This window comes from Aptenodytes forsteri, unplaced genomic scaffold, assembly GCF_000699145.1.
Source record: "Aptenodytes forsteri isolate BGI_AS27 unplaced genomic scaffold, ASM69914v1 Scaffold3, whole genome shotgun sequence".
In the NCBI taxonomy this organism is placed as follows: domain Eukaryota; kingdom Metazoa; phylum Chordata; class Aves; order Sphenisciformes; family Spheniscidae; genus Aptenodytes; species Aptenodytes forsteri.
The window spans coordinates 1229315-1242911 of record NW_008795283.1 but is presented as its reverse complement, the minus strand read 5'-3'; the positions used below and the strand labels follow the sequence as shown (position 1 = coordinate 1242911).

The following is a 13597-nucleotide window of genomic DNA, read 5'->3' as shown; positions in this document are numbered from 1 at the left end:
TGTATTCAAATGCTCTGCTATATGAAATGCAACAGAGATCTTCTGGAATATGGCTGTTTCAGAAGTTGTTGATTAGACCCATCAGTTTTGTATCTAAGCGCTAAAACGTGTGTGTGTCGGAAATCTAATGTGTGTGGGAGGCTTTATCAAACTCTCCTGATTCTGTATCTTTTACTTTTAGGCACCAGTCACAGCTCTCACTCTGTGCAGTCAAGCCTTGTCAGACATTCCCCTGCCCGTGCCTCAGTAGCTAGCCATTCATCTTATTGCTACGGCAGTCGTCATTCATCTCTTCGCACATCCACAACAGGCTTTGTGCCTTGTCGGCGCTCTTCCACCAGTCAGATATCCCTTCGTAACCTCCCATCATCCATCCAGTCCCGCCTATCTATGGTGAACCAAATGGAATCTACTGGCCAGACTGGGGTCAGCGCGCAGCATGGACTGCCCTCTTCTAGCAGCTCCAGCCAAAGCATCCCAGCCTGTAAACAGCATGCCCTTGCGGGCTTTCTAGGGACAGAAGGAGGGAGTAGTGCAACTGAAACTCAGTCAGGTGGTAATGCAAGCCCTGCAAATCAAATGCAAGCCAAAAAGGATGACGTTATTTACAGAATCCAGGTAAATACTCCAGAAGAACAAGTTAACCTATGCTTCCATGTGCTTTTGTTAGTGTTACCTTGTACGTTGTTGAAATCACTGCTTTTAAATATACACAGTCTGGAACATCTCAGTATACAACTACTGTGCAGTTACATTTGGGGAACTAATGTGAGGAAAAGGTTTTCTGGACAACCAGCTTTCCTGTGTGCTTAGACATCCCTGTTTACATTACTTACATATTTTGCTGTAGTGCAGCTTTGAGAATGTCAGCTGAACTCAGTTCCACTTCATACTTAGTTTGCCTTTATTCATTACAACATGTAAAGCTAAACAGCTTCATTTGCAGGGCAGAAAGCAACTAGCTTTTTTCTCTTAAACCACATAGATTTTCCACAAAAGTAAGTGTAAAAATACTCACTTTCACTTTCATATGTATTTATTCTTCGGTTATTGCCACAAGTCTGGGTTTACTGAGCAACAAACAGTACACCATTGACTAAGTTAATCATGGCAGCCTTACTCATTTTGTGAAAATCCCAACACTTGTATTCTTGCTCTTCTAGCTTTTATTAGCTCCACACACATCTTTGGTAGTATATTAGTGGGAAACATCCAGAAGTGTATTTAATAGGATAGATCATAACAAATGTGATTTCATTGCTGGTATCACCTCATTTTAGAGTAATACTTAGTAAACTGCATCATAGTGGGTAAAGTTAAAAAATTAATTTTGCAAGTCTGTGCTTAGTAGCTTTTGTTTGCTGGCAAGGGCCCTTTTATGAAACTGCTTAATTCCTCTGTGTGAGGAGGATACAGGCAAAGTTGACATGTGCCCTCGGATAGTGGACATTATGCAGTTCTCTCTGTCCTTAAATAGGAAGAAGTTTTCAGGAGTTTTCTCCTGCTGCCCCTGTGGAAAGGCCAGTTTACTTCAAAACATGGGGTGGGTCTCAACTAACCATGCTAGTAGATAAATAGTTCTTCAGCCTAACAGTAAATTCTCCAAGACCATGTTTCTTGAGCTATTCTGTAAGAAGTGATGAGCCAGTTCTAACAGCTCATCATCATTTAACTCTTCCCTTTTACTGGACTGTATGCTGCCAATGCTTATATTGTGCTAGCTCCTCAGACCCTGCCATGAGCTAGTGTAACTGAAAGAAAGGGTGGGAAAGGGAACCAGAGTTGCTGTTTCAGACAGCAGTGAACTGGTATATTGTCAGCTGTGTCTGAAACCACAGCCTAATTTCCAAATTCTGTGCTGCTCAGGCTTTTTCCTAGCCTGGAGCTTGAGTTTCCAACATTGAAATTGGCCAGAAATCAATTTCTATGGGTTAAAGTCAGTTTTCGGGAAGTATGCAAAAGGTTACAGTTTATCTGTTTCTTTTAAATTTTGGCTGAACTAACAGTCAAAAATCAATTCCTACTTATAGTTAATGGATCCCAGTCAAGTACTGGAAGGGATCAACGTGTCAAAAAGGAAAGAGCTGCAGTGGCCGGATGAGGTGATACGGCTAAAAGCTGGAAGAAACAGCTGGAAAGACTGGAGTCCTCAGGAAGGCATGGAAGGCCATGTAAGTTTTGCTTAGAAGTTGACAAGCTAATTTTTAAAAAGGCAGTGTCTTGATTCTATGGCAGTCTGCCTAGATGTCAAGGCCAAAGATACATGGAGTAGTAAGTTGGATCAGCAGCTGTCCTCCAAGTCACTGTTGCTGGAAGAGCAGGTCTAGTATCCTAATTTGAAGCAGAAGGATATTTCTGCAGCTTTATCCAGAAGATGCAGGATGATGATTCAAATGTTGTCAACCACCTCTCCTTCCTTGCCTTCTTCCAGCTCTTGTCATGAGCTCTCGGGCATTATGCTCGTTCATCCAACCTTCATTTTCCTTTCCTTAAACTGTCAATCCTTGAGAAAATATGGAAGGTCAATTTACCAACGAGTCCTTAATTGAATGGTTAACAGTATTTGTTTTTAAATTATTCTGATGAAAATAGAGCCAAGTAAGATTGTCTTTAGATGTCCCTTTATTATATAATAGGTACAAGATAGATGTTTACTTTCCTTTTAAGAAGGAAATCTGCTGTAACTAAAATGTGCGAAAGCCTATGACTTGAAACTCTGTCTCCCTTTTCCCTAGGAGTGTTATTGTAACTAAAAAAGCCTAAAGCCTATGACTTGAAACTCTGTCTCCCTTGGAGTGTTATATCTCCATTTTATAAAAATTCACTGCATTAGTTAGAAAACTTATCTCCCAATTTACTCTCTTTAGTCACTGCATTAGTTAGAAAACTTATCTCCCAATTTAGGCTCTCTTTAGGAGGAAAAAAACCTAGCTCTATCTTTGAGGCTTTTTGGTTTTTACTGAGGCACACTTTTTTTTTTTAGACCTTTGTGTCTATAAAGATGCTCCAGTGAGTATTCTTTCAGTGATAAATAGTAAAAGGGAAGAGTCACTGACATTGTGTCTGCATTGGTTCATCGATACAACTGTGTTTTCATTTGGAATATGTCAGCTCTGACAGTTTATAAGAATTTGCTTTGACTGCTTACCTCAATTGGAGGCGTTATTTATATATTGCATTCAGGGGTTGGATTTTGCTGTCTGAAAGTCCACATCACTGTGGATGTATGTGCAACTTCAGGTAAGAAATAGCAATATGCTGATAACATGGTGTATGCACTGTGTATGCTAAATCTATCTTGATGTAATATGTATGTGAAGTGAAGGGCCCTGGAAATAAATTCCTTCCAATTGTATCATAGTTGATGGTCCACTCTTAAGATAGTAGGGTTACCTTGTAGGTAACACCTAGGAGTAGACTGCTGTTGTAAACATTCATAGTTATGTTGGGTTTAGATGTTATACTTTTGGAATTTCCTTGTTAGCTATTGCAGATCAAGAATGTTGTAAAGATGGTGAATGTAAAAGGTTATATTGGAACATGTCCTGTTGCCTGGTATCATTGGACAGTTTTTTTCAGGAGTTCCTGAGTGTGTTTTGCAAATGGCAGCATGCTGACATGTACAGTGATTGATGTTACAGAAAGACTAAAACAAGAGGATTTGAAGGTCAGAGTAAGCTACTGTTCTGAATGCTTCTCATCTATTTTTGGTGCAGCATACTGGCAGTTTTTTTTTTAGAAGAGCATCTTTTAACCTAAGAAGAAAGGGGGAAAGCACTAGATTATCCTATGTGTGATTAGGAGAGGATTTAACTTAATGACATGGTTTCCACTGCCTGCTTCAGCTGCCTGTGGTTAAACATACTACTATCAGTAAAGCCATTAGGTATTAGGACAGTCTTCCCTTTCTGATCCTGCAGCTGCAGTCCTTTCTGCAAACAGGCAGAAATGATTCTTACCTGCTGAGATGCTGCTCATCAAGCAGTTTACCAGCCAAAACCTTAATGTCAGTGCTCTCGGTATGAAGTTCAGCACTCGATTGTTTAAAACGTTACTACTATGTAGAAAAAAGCATTTTTCTTAACTTTGCTTTTTATTTTGCTGAGTATACAGTACAGTATATATAATACACAAAGACATTATTGGGTTTCTTCGAGGAAATGAAATTTAGCAATCTTCTTTGTATTGTAACTACTTTTTCCAGGACTTTGAGATTAAGGTATACTCTGCATTATTTTTCTGTGATACCTGACACTGGCATGCAAAGAACCTTTTTCCCCCCCAAGAGATTCTTATCACCTCTTGACTATCTAGTGACATCATTTTGCATGTTTTCAGTCATTTATGGGCATCAAACAAATGCCAATCATGATAAGAGATGGTAAAACCTGAGCGTGTGGGGGATGGTTCCAGTGTCTTATAATCCATGTACAACTTCTGCATATACACAGTTTTTAAGGAGCCACGATATTGATGCCTTTGGAGTCAGCCCTTAGCTATGTCAAAGGCACCAGTTTTAAGTTGGACAACAAGGATGTAGTACTTGGACTTTATTGGGAAATGTTTTATGTGTCTGGGGATAGAATATTTGTGGCCTCACTCAATACAGCAGCATAAAAAGTTTATTTGGACAGACTTTGATGAAGTCAGACTTGAACAGACAGCTTAAATATCATGCTGTTGCATCAAACAAAGGGGAACTAAAGATGCCATGCTTCCCTGGCTGAAATGCTCTCCCCGTGGATGCAGTGTAGATCTCATGCAGTGGACAAAGCTGAACCTCCTTCACCCAGTGTTAGAGAAATTGGCAGCTGTCAGTGGGGTATAGTGAGGATTAAGGGGGTCTCCTGGATTTGATCTTGGAAGATGTAGATGACTTGTGGTTTTCTGTCCTTTTTTTTCCCACCTGCATCTTTAGAACTCTTGAAAAGTGTACTGTCCTGGATTTTGTGAAAACTAATTTTTTTTGCTTTTTACCTTACCTCGTCCTGAATTTAGGGTTCTTTTCCCACAACTGGCAAATTTGAGATAGTTCTATTTCTATGGAGCTGGCAAACTTAAAACCATGTTACTGGAGTATCCTCATGGTTCCTTTGGGACACCCAGAAGTTAAGGGTGTATTTTTATGGAGGCAGCTGAGTAGAGACATACAAGGTCATACAAAGGCCTGTATGGAAAAGGGACCTTCTGATGGTCAGTATCAGGTGGGATCCTTGAAGCAGTAGATCAAAGTACCTGAATTCTGTAGATCCAAGGGAGTATGGGACAGTAGTTTGTGGCACTGTTTCTGAAACCCTTCCTCTTAGTAATATTTTTAATTTTAAATTATCTTTGAATAATTTAATTTAAAAGACCAACCTTGAATTCACAGTGAGTAGGGAACAAAATTAGGGCAAGGGATTTGACTTAGGTGTAAACTACTGTCTCCTCTAACTCCTGATAAACTATAGTTCTGTGCTACTATGTGCTGCACAACACTCGGTGTTTTAGGACTATTACAGCTAGAGCATCAAAATATCCCAAATCCGTACACGTACACTTTTTTCAATTGTTACTCACTTCACATGAACTGTTTGGTTCTGATTTGCATCAAGTTGTTTGTTCCTGCTGAAATTCAAATCAAAGGCTGGCTGTTCTCAGGTAAGCTGCAGGTCTCCGGCAAGACTTCAATGAGTAGCTTATCTGTGGGTATGCTGTCACTGAAAAATGAGCAACTAAGTCAGTATAGCACTTATATTATTGCTCCTTTTGCCCTGTCAGGGTCTTGAATTATCAGCCACAACTTTGATATGGCAGCTCTCCCTATGGAACTTATGCCCAGAGAGTTGTGGTGAATGGAGTTACATCCAGTTGGCGGCCGGTCACGAGCGGTGTTCCCCAGGGCTCAGTACTGGGGCCGGTCTTGTTTAATATCTTTATTGATGATCTGGATGAGGGGATTGAGTGCACCCTCAGTAAGTTTGCAGACGACACCAAGCTGGGCGGGAGTGTTGATCTGCTCGAGGGTAGGAAGGCTCTGCAGAGGGACCTGGACAGGCTGGATCGATGGGCCCAGGCCAACTGTATGAGGTTCAACAAGGACAAGTGCCGGGTCCTGCACTTCGGCCACAACAACCCCATACAGCGCTACAGGCTTGGGGAAGAGTGGCTGGAAAGCTGCCCGGCAGAGAAGGACCTGGGGGTGTTGGTCGACAGCCGGCTGAACATGAGCCGGCAGTGTGCCCAGGCGGCCAAGAAGGCCAATGGCATCCTGGCCTGTATCAGAACTAGTGTGGCCAGCAGGAGTAGGGAAGTGATCGTGCCCCTGTACTCGGCACTGGTGAGGCCGCACCTCGAATACTGTGTTCAGTTTTGGGCCCCTCACTACAAGAAGGACGTTGAGGTGCTGGAGCGTGTCCAGAGAAGGGCAACGAGGCTGGTGAGGGGTCTGGAGAACAAGTCTTATGAGGAGCGGCTGAGGGAACTGGGACTGTTTAGCCTGGAGAAAAGGAGGCTGAGGGGAGACCTCATCGCTCTCTACAACTACCTGAAAGGAGGTTGTAGCGAGGTGGGTGTCGGTCTCTTCTCCCAAGTAACTAGCGATAGGACAAGAGGAAATGGCCTCAAGTTGCGGCAGGGGAGGTTTAGATTGGATGTAAGGAAAAATGTCTTTACTGAAAGAGTGGTGAAACATTGGAACAGGCTGCCCAGGGAAGTGGTGGAGTCCCCATCCCTGGAGGCATTTAAAAGACGTGTAGATGAGGCGCTTAGGGACATGGTTTAGTGGGCATGGTGGTGTTGGGTTGACAGTTGGACTCGATGATCTTAGAGGTCCTTTCCAACCTCAATGATTCTATGATTCTATGTTTTATTATACTGGTTTTGTTTTTTTTTTTCTCCCAGGTGATTCACCGCTGGGTGCCTTGCAGCAGAGATCCAAGTAGTCGGTCCCATATAGATAAAACCATCCTGCTGGTTCAAATCGAAGATAAATATGTTGCTGTTGTTGAAACTGGAGTCCTTGAACTTGGGGCTGAAGTGTAAATCTCTTTGAGATTGAAACTTACCCTTCTCCAACAGTTCAGAAGAGAGAAGGGTCCAGAAAAAGCAGCTCCCAGGACATGAAACTTTGGTCCGGTTGTAGGAAAGGACTTGAAACACAGATTTGTCTAAGTCACTTTCCCCAAATAAACAAGTGTAAGAAATTTTTTTAAGTTGTTAGCTGCTGAAGAAACATTTGCATGAAGGATAGATTTGTTGAGACATATCTTTTTGTTTATAAATTTTGTTTATGCATTGCGTAATGCTTTAAATCAACAAACTTTTCAGTTTTAAGATCAGAGCACCTCATATTTTTCTAATTGTTTTGCCAAAAAATGCCATGTCTTGTCACAGAGTGCGTGGAATTCATCCACCTTATTTTAAAGAAATTGACTACAAACCTTCAGTTTGGTGAAACAGTGTAAGGGTTCCAGGTGTGGCAAGAAGAGACTGAACAGATGTATAGATTCTTATTCCTTATGAGCTAAACATTAATGAGAACTGCACTAATTTTTTTACAGCAATGCACTAAAAACAACCCTGAGATTGCTGAATTTATTTATATATATAAATATAACTATATAAAATACCATTATTTAAATTGCCTTTGGGATTAATCCCCTCCCTCTCCATATACATGTTGATGGTAAGGGCTGTGCCATGGGTTTGGTTCTATGTTCTGTATTTCGTACAAGTGCATTTGCTGCATCCTCTTCACAATAAATGGTAAAATAACAAATATATAGAAAAGCACCTGAGTATCCCTGTACTACATCAGACTCTATTGTGGTGGCAGTGGTACCTCAAATCTGTACAACATGTCTAGCTTTAAAGTGGACCCCAATATACTACCTTTCATCTGTCCTCCATTTGCTAGCCATGGCAACTTTGCTTCTTTACACCCAGAGCTGGCTATGTTGTTTCATTGGCTCTTCTCTGGCAGAGACAGTTGTTCAAGTTTTGTAGGGGGGAGGTGCAGGTCCATGATTACTTCATGGATGCTTGAAGGTTTTTTCGATTCCATCCAATTTAAAAAGAAAAAAAACAACAACAAAACCCGAAAAACCAAACCAAAACAAACAAACAAAACAACAAAAACTTGACTTCAGCTTTTAAAGAGTTTTTATAGAAGGCACAGCCCTAAACTTGTATCACTTTTGCCACCTTGCCTTTTCTTTCCCTTTAGTCTTCATTCTTTTCTATGACTTGAATTTTATTTTCTGTGATTATATATTCTATGTAAGTGTAATTTGAGTATTTATAACTGTGAAGCTGAATTATTCATGTGTTGCATATCCTAGGTTTTATTGTATTTTTTTTAAAAGTGTGTATTCAGGGAAACAAGTAACTCAGAACTATCATGGGAGTGTGAGAGGGAAACTGGTTTGTTCTTGACTTGCAGTTCCTATGACTCACTTCTCTTAATCCGTAAGAAAAAGATGTACCTGTTGTGATTGTTTCCTGTTTCTGACCTGTAACTATGTAGGACTCTGTGGGGAAACTGCACACAGTCCTAGCTTTTGGGAGCAGCCATCTTCTTCCCAGTCACCTCCACTTCTTTATATGTAACATAACCAGAAGAGACTTCTGATACACCACAGAGGTTATTGTAATTATTTCTCTGACATCAGAGAAACCTTGTCCATTATGTACCTAATGTAAGAGTGAAATTATATGGGTTGAGAAGAAAACAAAGGAAGAAACAGCTACCTAAGAGATATTGGTATTCCGACTCAAGTCACTGTATGCCATCTAGACATGGAAGGGTAAGTTTGTGTGCCTGGTAGCTAGTCAATTCTAGACGCTGTTCCCAGCAAATTATACTGGGACCTTGCTTACATCATATACTATGCAAACTTGTACTCGAAGTACTGTGCATCTTACAGTTGAATATTGCTATTTGGTTTATGCATATGCAGTCCCATTTAATCTTGGTATAAATGCACAGTTCTGGATCTGCTACTGTTGAAATAATTTTGCTGTTCCATGTAGTTTATCACATGTGCACATTATAGTGTAGTTGAATTCATCTCCTGCATATCTGAAAACGTAGTACAATAGATGAACCTTCTTCAGCAGTCTGGTGATGTTGCTGTCAGGAATGAAGAAAACATGTAAGTTTTGAATTGAAGGTGTTTTTGTTAAGGTTTTATTCTGTGTCCTTCCCTTCAGGTAATTGCAGGGTTTCCTGTATCACTAGGAATATTGCTTCATTTTAGAAAGAGGAATTTGTTTGAAAATAGGCCCCCATTTGATATTAGTTGCACGAGGCTTTTTTCCTGTACTGAAGCCTTGAGGTAAACAAATGACTGACAAACAAAAGACATAGGGTTGTTTTGGTTTTGTTTTGTTTTTAAAACTTGACTGAAGCAACTTTCAGTATGCTAACCCTGGCTCTGAACAATCTCTTTCACCCTCTTCAGGGCAAGATAATGGCAATGTCCATGGCTGGTAATAGACATGATAGGAATTAATGGCTTGTTAACACGAAAATTCTAGAGAATATGTAACTGCCTGGAATTCGATCAGCAGATGGGGGAAAAAGAAAGGCTTTTTTTAAGAGGCAATGAGAATCGATGGATCTTTCTATTTATTTTTTTAATCTTAAAGGTTTTGGTGTGTTGCCTTCAGGAGATGGATTTTAATGTGGCCAGTTAACAGGTTAATACCTTCTTTCAGATATTCAGCAAACACCTGTTGCGAAGCCATTCACATAATGCTCGTACGTATTCCAGATCTGCTCAACAGAAGCCACCTAGTTGAAATTTCGCTCTTCCATAAGGCTTTGGAAAATTAACTTTTTTTAAAGTTTTCCTGCATTCAGAACTTTTAAGATTAATGTATGATTTTGTGTTGGTTTGTGCAAAGTTTGTCTTAGTTTTCACTGTGCAAGTGACAAAACCGTGTTTGTTTTCTTCTAGCTCCCCACAGGATAGATCTGTCTATGGAAACCTCTGTTCCATTTGGAGATAATTTCATCTTTTGTTTTCTTTTCTTTGGCCTTTGTCTTGATGTGCAATATTTTTCTCCTGTTGTGAGTATGGAAAAGATGGGTATTTTCAAATTAGTCCTGTCAGTCCAGATTGAGCTCAGCATAGAGCAGATTTTTTTTTTATCTTCGTAAGCTTTCATGAAAACCCATTCTAGATGAGTGCTTTAACTCTTTCCACTTGCATTGTGTGATATTCTCTTGCCATAAGAACATTCCAGTTGAGTCCTGTTGGTTTAGCTTCCAGGTAGATCCCAATCTATTTTGTTTCTCTCAGATTTCTTTGAAGGTGACATCTCTGTGTACATATGTAAGGACTTACTGCTCCCTACAACAAATAATTACAGAAAAGTGCTTGAAAACCCCACTAATCAGATTATACCCACTGGTAAAAAGGGCTGCTACTTAATTTTTTAAAACTTCTTCCTATTTCACCTCCCTATGAAATCTCTTAAAATATTCTGATTAAAACAAACAAAACCCTAAAATGTGTATGTGACACCACTGATGACACCTAGACTTCTGTGCCACTTGCACTGTGTGATACTTGCGATGAATTCTGGGGATCTTTCTCGTGATTCAGCGTTTATGAAATGATTTCAGAGTTGGGGGAGAGCAAGGGGGAAGATGATTATGATGATGATGACGATTTTTTTTTTTTAAGGCAATTCCATGTAGGTTGAATGGTCCTACAGCCACTTTGCCTGGGACATTTGGCATGTTTGAGTGGTGATCTCAATTTTCCAGTCGGCTGTGTGGTTCATCACCAGGCATTCCTTGCCCCCATGTTCACAACCCCTCTGGGAACTGAAGAACTCTTACGAGAAGCCTAGATGACTGGTGAGGTGAAAGATGAAGACTTGGGGCACAGGTCCATGCCCTTGGCTGTTTGGCAAGTGGCCATAAAGCCTGGTCTGGACTAGGGTGTGAGGGGTGAGGGGGGAGAAGAGATGCCTTACAGTTGGATTCAACTTCAGATCGTTTCTCTGATGCACACGCCACCGTACGACCTAGGAGTGTAGATACAGAGGCGCTGCTTTAAAGATCTTTCTCAATTACAGAACTCTCCATTCACAAAATGGAGCAGGATGGATTGCATTTCTTACCGTTAACAATATTATTCAAATATTCTTCAACTTATATTGGATTTCGGGTTATACCACCACAGGTTTTATGTACTTAATTTTATTAAGGAATTTTATACCTATTATATAGGCATCTATTCTTTTCTTGTCTGGCTTGCTATTTCATAATCTAATGCAGTACATTCAGTGGCGCTGGACTCTTTCAGAAATTATACTGATTACTGGTGCCTTAGTAAAAAAGTGGGTACGTAACACCTTGGTGGAAAGTAAAGCATGTGGCTTGTTTCACCCCAGCATGATATGCATATTTCCAAAAAGGTGATTAAGATGGCTGCTCCAAAAGATTTTGGGAGTATACATACATCACATGGTCACAAACATCTGAATATGAGCAATTTTTATGACTTCTGGTATGTAGAGTTTGAATAGGTAATCCCAGTATACCTAGTCCACAACTCTGAAAGATGGTGATCAAATAGCTGGATATGTTAATTTGTTACACAGATGCCCCCAATAAGCTGCTGGTTAGGAAATGGAGGGAGAGGGGAGTAGAGCATAAATGAGAGGATGGCTTGGGTTTTTAATGGACAATGAAAACATATATTGCCTCTACCAGCAAACAGATACCTTGCCAGGGATAGGGATATATGTACCTGCGTGTCTGTGAGTGTGTATGTGTCTGCGTGTGTTATTGGAAACAGCCTGTAAATATTGTAGCTGTTTAAAATGGAAAAGGCAGAGAGTTTTTTGCAACATGTTGCAGCAAAAGGACAGTATTGACAGTGGAGAAACACTGAGAAATAAAAAAACCTTTTTTCACTTGTTGTCATTTATTGCACTGTTAACATTCTCTTAAGATGTCATCTCACAAATTCCCCGTAATGACTATTTTAAGTTTACTCAAATCACCTTTTAATGAAGGATTCTCTTATTTTAAAATTATTTCTCTTATGTAGCTGTAGTAGTAGAAAGGAGAACCTCAGCTATTCCTATTTTATTGCCAGCATCATACCTGTTTTCATGGTTTTACATAAAAATGAGTGCCATGTGCCCTCTCTTCTACAGTTACAATGTTTTTCTCTTGTCTTTGTTGAAGCATTTTCTGTATTATAGATTTCCCTTCTCTCTGAATCCTTTTCAACGCCCAGAACACTATTGTACTGTCTTTATGCTTAGTAACTTTCCATTCTTCGCACTTCCCAGGGAAATATTTTACCTAGTGTGGTTTAATCAGTGATTTCTAACTTTCTGCTGTCCTTGATCTGATAGCCGAGTGCAGCACTGTGTAAAGTCCTGATGAATGCTACACTTAACATGAAGCACTTGTTGATACAGTGATGCTAATTTAAAAATACTCAGCTGCCATCTGTACACTGTCTGAAACTTCTTCATGCTAGTACAGAGAGTTACAACATCCATCTTGTCCCTCTTGAGCTAGAAGTGTAAAATTTTCAAATGTAAAAATGATGGTGATTGATTCAGTGGACAGCTCTGGGTGTTTCAAACTAAAGATTGGATGTTTTCTTTTTTTTTTTTAAATTGAAACAACATTATCCATCTACTGGAACTTGCTTCTGTTTGCCTGTACTAGACAAGGTGACTTGGCCAACAGCTGCTTCAAGCCTTAACTTACGAATGAAAGAGGAGAGTGCAAATGTAACAAGTGTTCTTAAGGAAAAACAACTCCTCTTTAATAAAAAGCTAGTGAGTCCATTGGAAAGATCATAAGGTCTGTAACTGATGTGCTTACAAAATGCAGCTGAGGTTCCAGCTATGTTTTTAACGGAGACAATATCAAAAAAGGACAGGAGCAGCACTTCCAATGTGATTTAGGGGTGGCAAAGGAGAAGATGGATTTATGCTGTAGTCTACTTTCTTGCTCTTGGTGTCAGCCTAAGGACTGCAACTGCTAAAAACTGGGGGACTGAAGCCCCAGTTAGTGGTTGGAGTCTATTTTCCATTTAGTTTTGCCTGAGAGGAATCCAACTTGTGTGCTCCAAGACTATCCATGTGAGCCCATGTCTCGGAACTGAGACCAGGACGTTTGCTTCAAAAACATAACCTAGTCTGTGTGCGTGTAATACCTACATGGCTTCCTTGTAGTGCTAAAGGTGATCCTGTATCGTGTTTTTAATTGGCCTTCCTCTGAAAAATAATTCTTAGTACAAAGATAATACTTGGGTTCCAGCAGAACATTGCCCCACTTCCTCTGGAGCATCTCTTAAGAGAGTTTTCCCTTTTGGTTGATCAGCTTAAATGGATTTTGCTCTGACTCATCAGGAAGTGTTTGGTTTTTTTTTTTCCCCGTAGATACTGGTGCAGAACACGTTGCCATATTGCAGCGCTAACAGCATATGGCGCTGACGATGCAGGGTACTGAACTGCTTTTGGTGGAAACTCAAGTTACTCAAGAAATGAGCTCACACAGTTAAACTGCTTGTGCAAGAGGTCTGTCTTAACTTTTTCCTGCTGGTTCAGCCTTCTGGGCTTTGCTGCCCAGAAG

At 40.3% G+C, this 13597-nt stretch overlaps 1 protein-coding gene across 4 annotated transcripts in view; it reads left to right on the top strand.

Moving 5' to 3' along the window:
- Positions 1-11913, top strand: part of PCNX1 (pecanex homolog 1 (Drosophila)) — an 86950-nt gene extending 75037 nt beyond the window's left edge. For 2 of the 4 annotated variants that reach the window (XM_019472067.1, XM_019472065.1), the window contains 3 exons: positions 182-618; positions 2031-2171; positions 6883-11913. In XM_019472067.1, the coding sequence (XP_019327612.1) occupies positions 182-618; positions 2031-2171; positions 6883-7023 (719 nt within the window). In that variant the 3' untranslated portion in view covers positions 7024-11913. Of the gene's footprint in view, positions 1-181; positions 619-1477; positions 1544-2030; positions 2172-6882 lie in introns of all 4 variants that reach the window. The other 2 variants (XM_019472064.1, XM_019472066.1) reach the window with 2 other exon arrangements.
- Positions 11914-13597: the final 1684 nt, after the last annotated feature.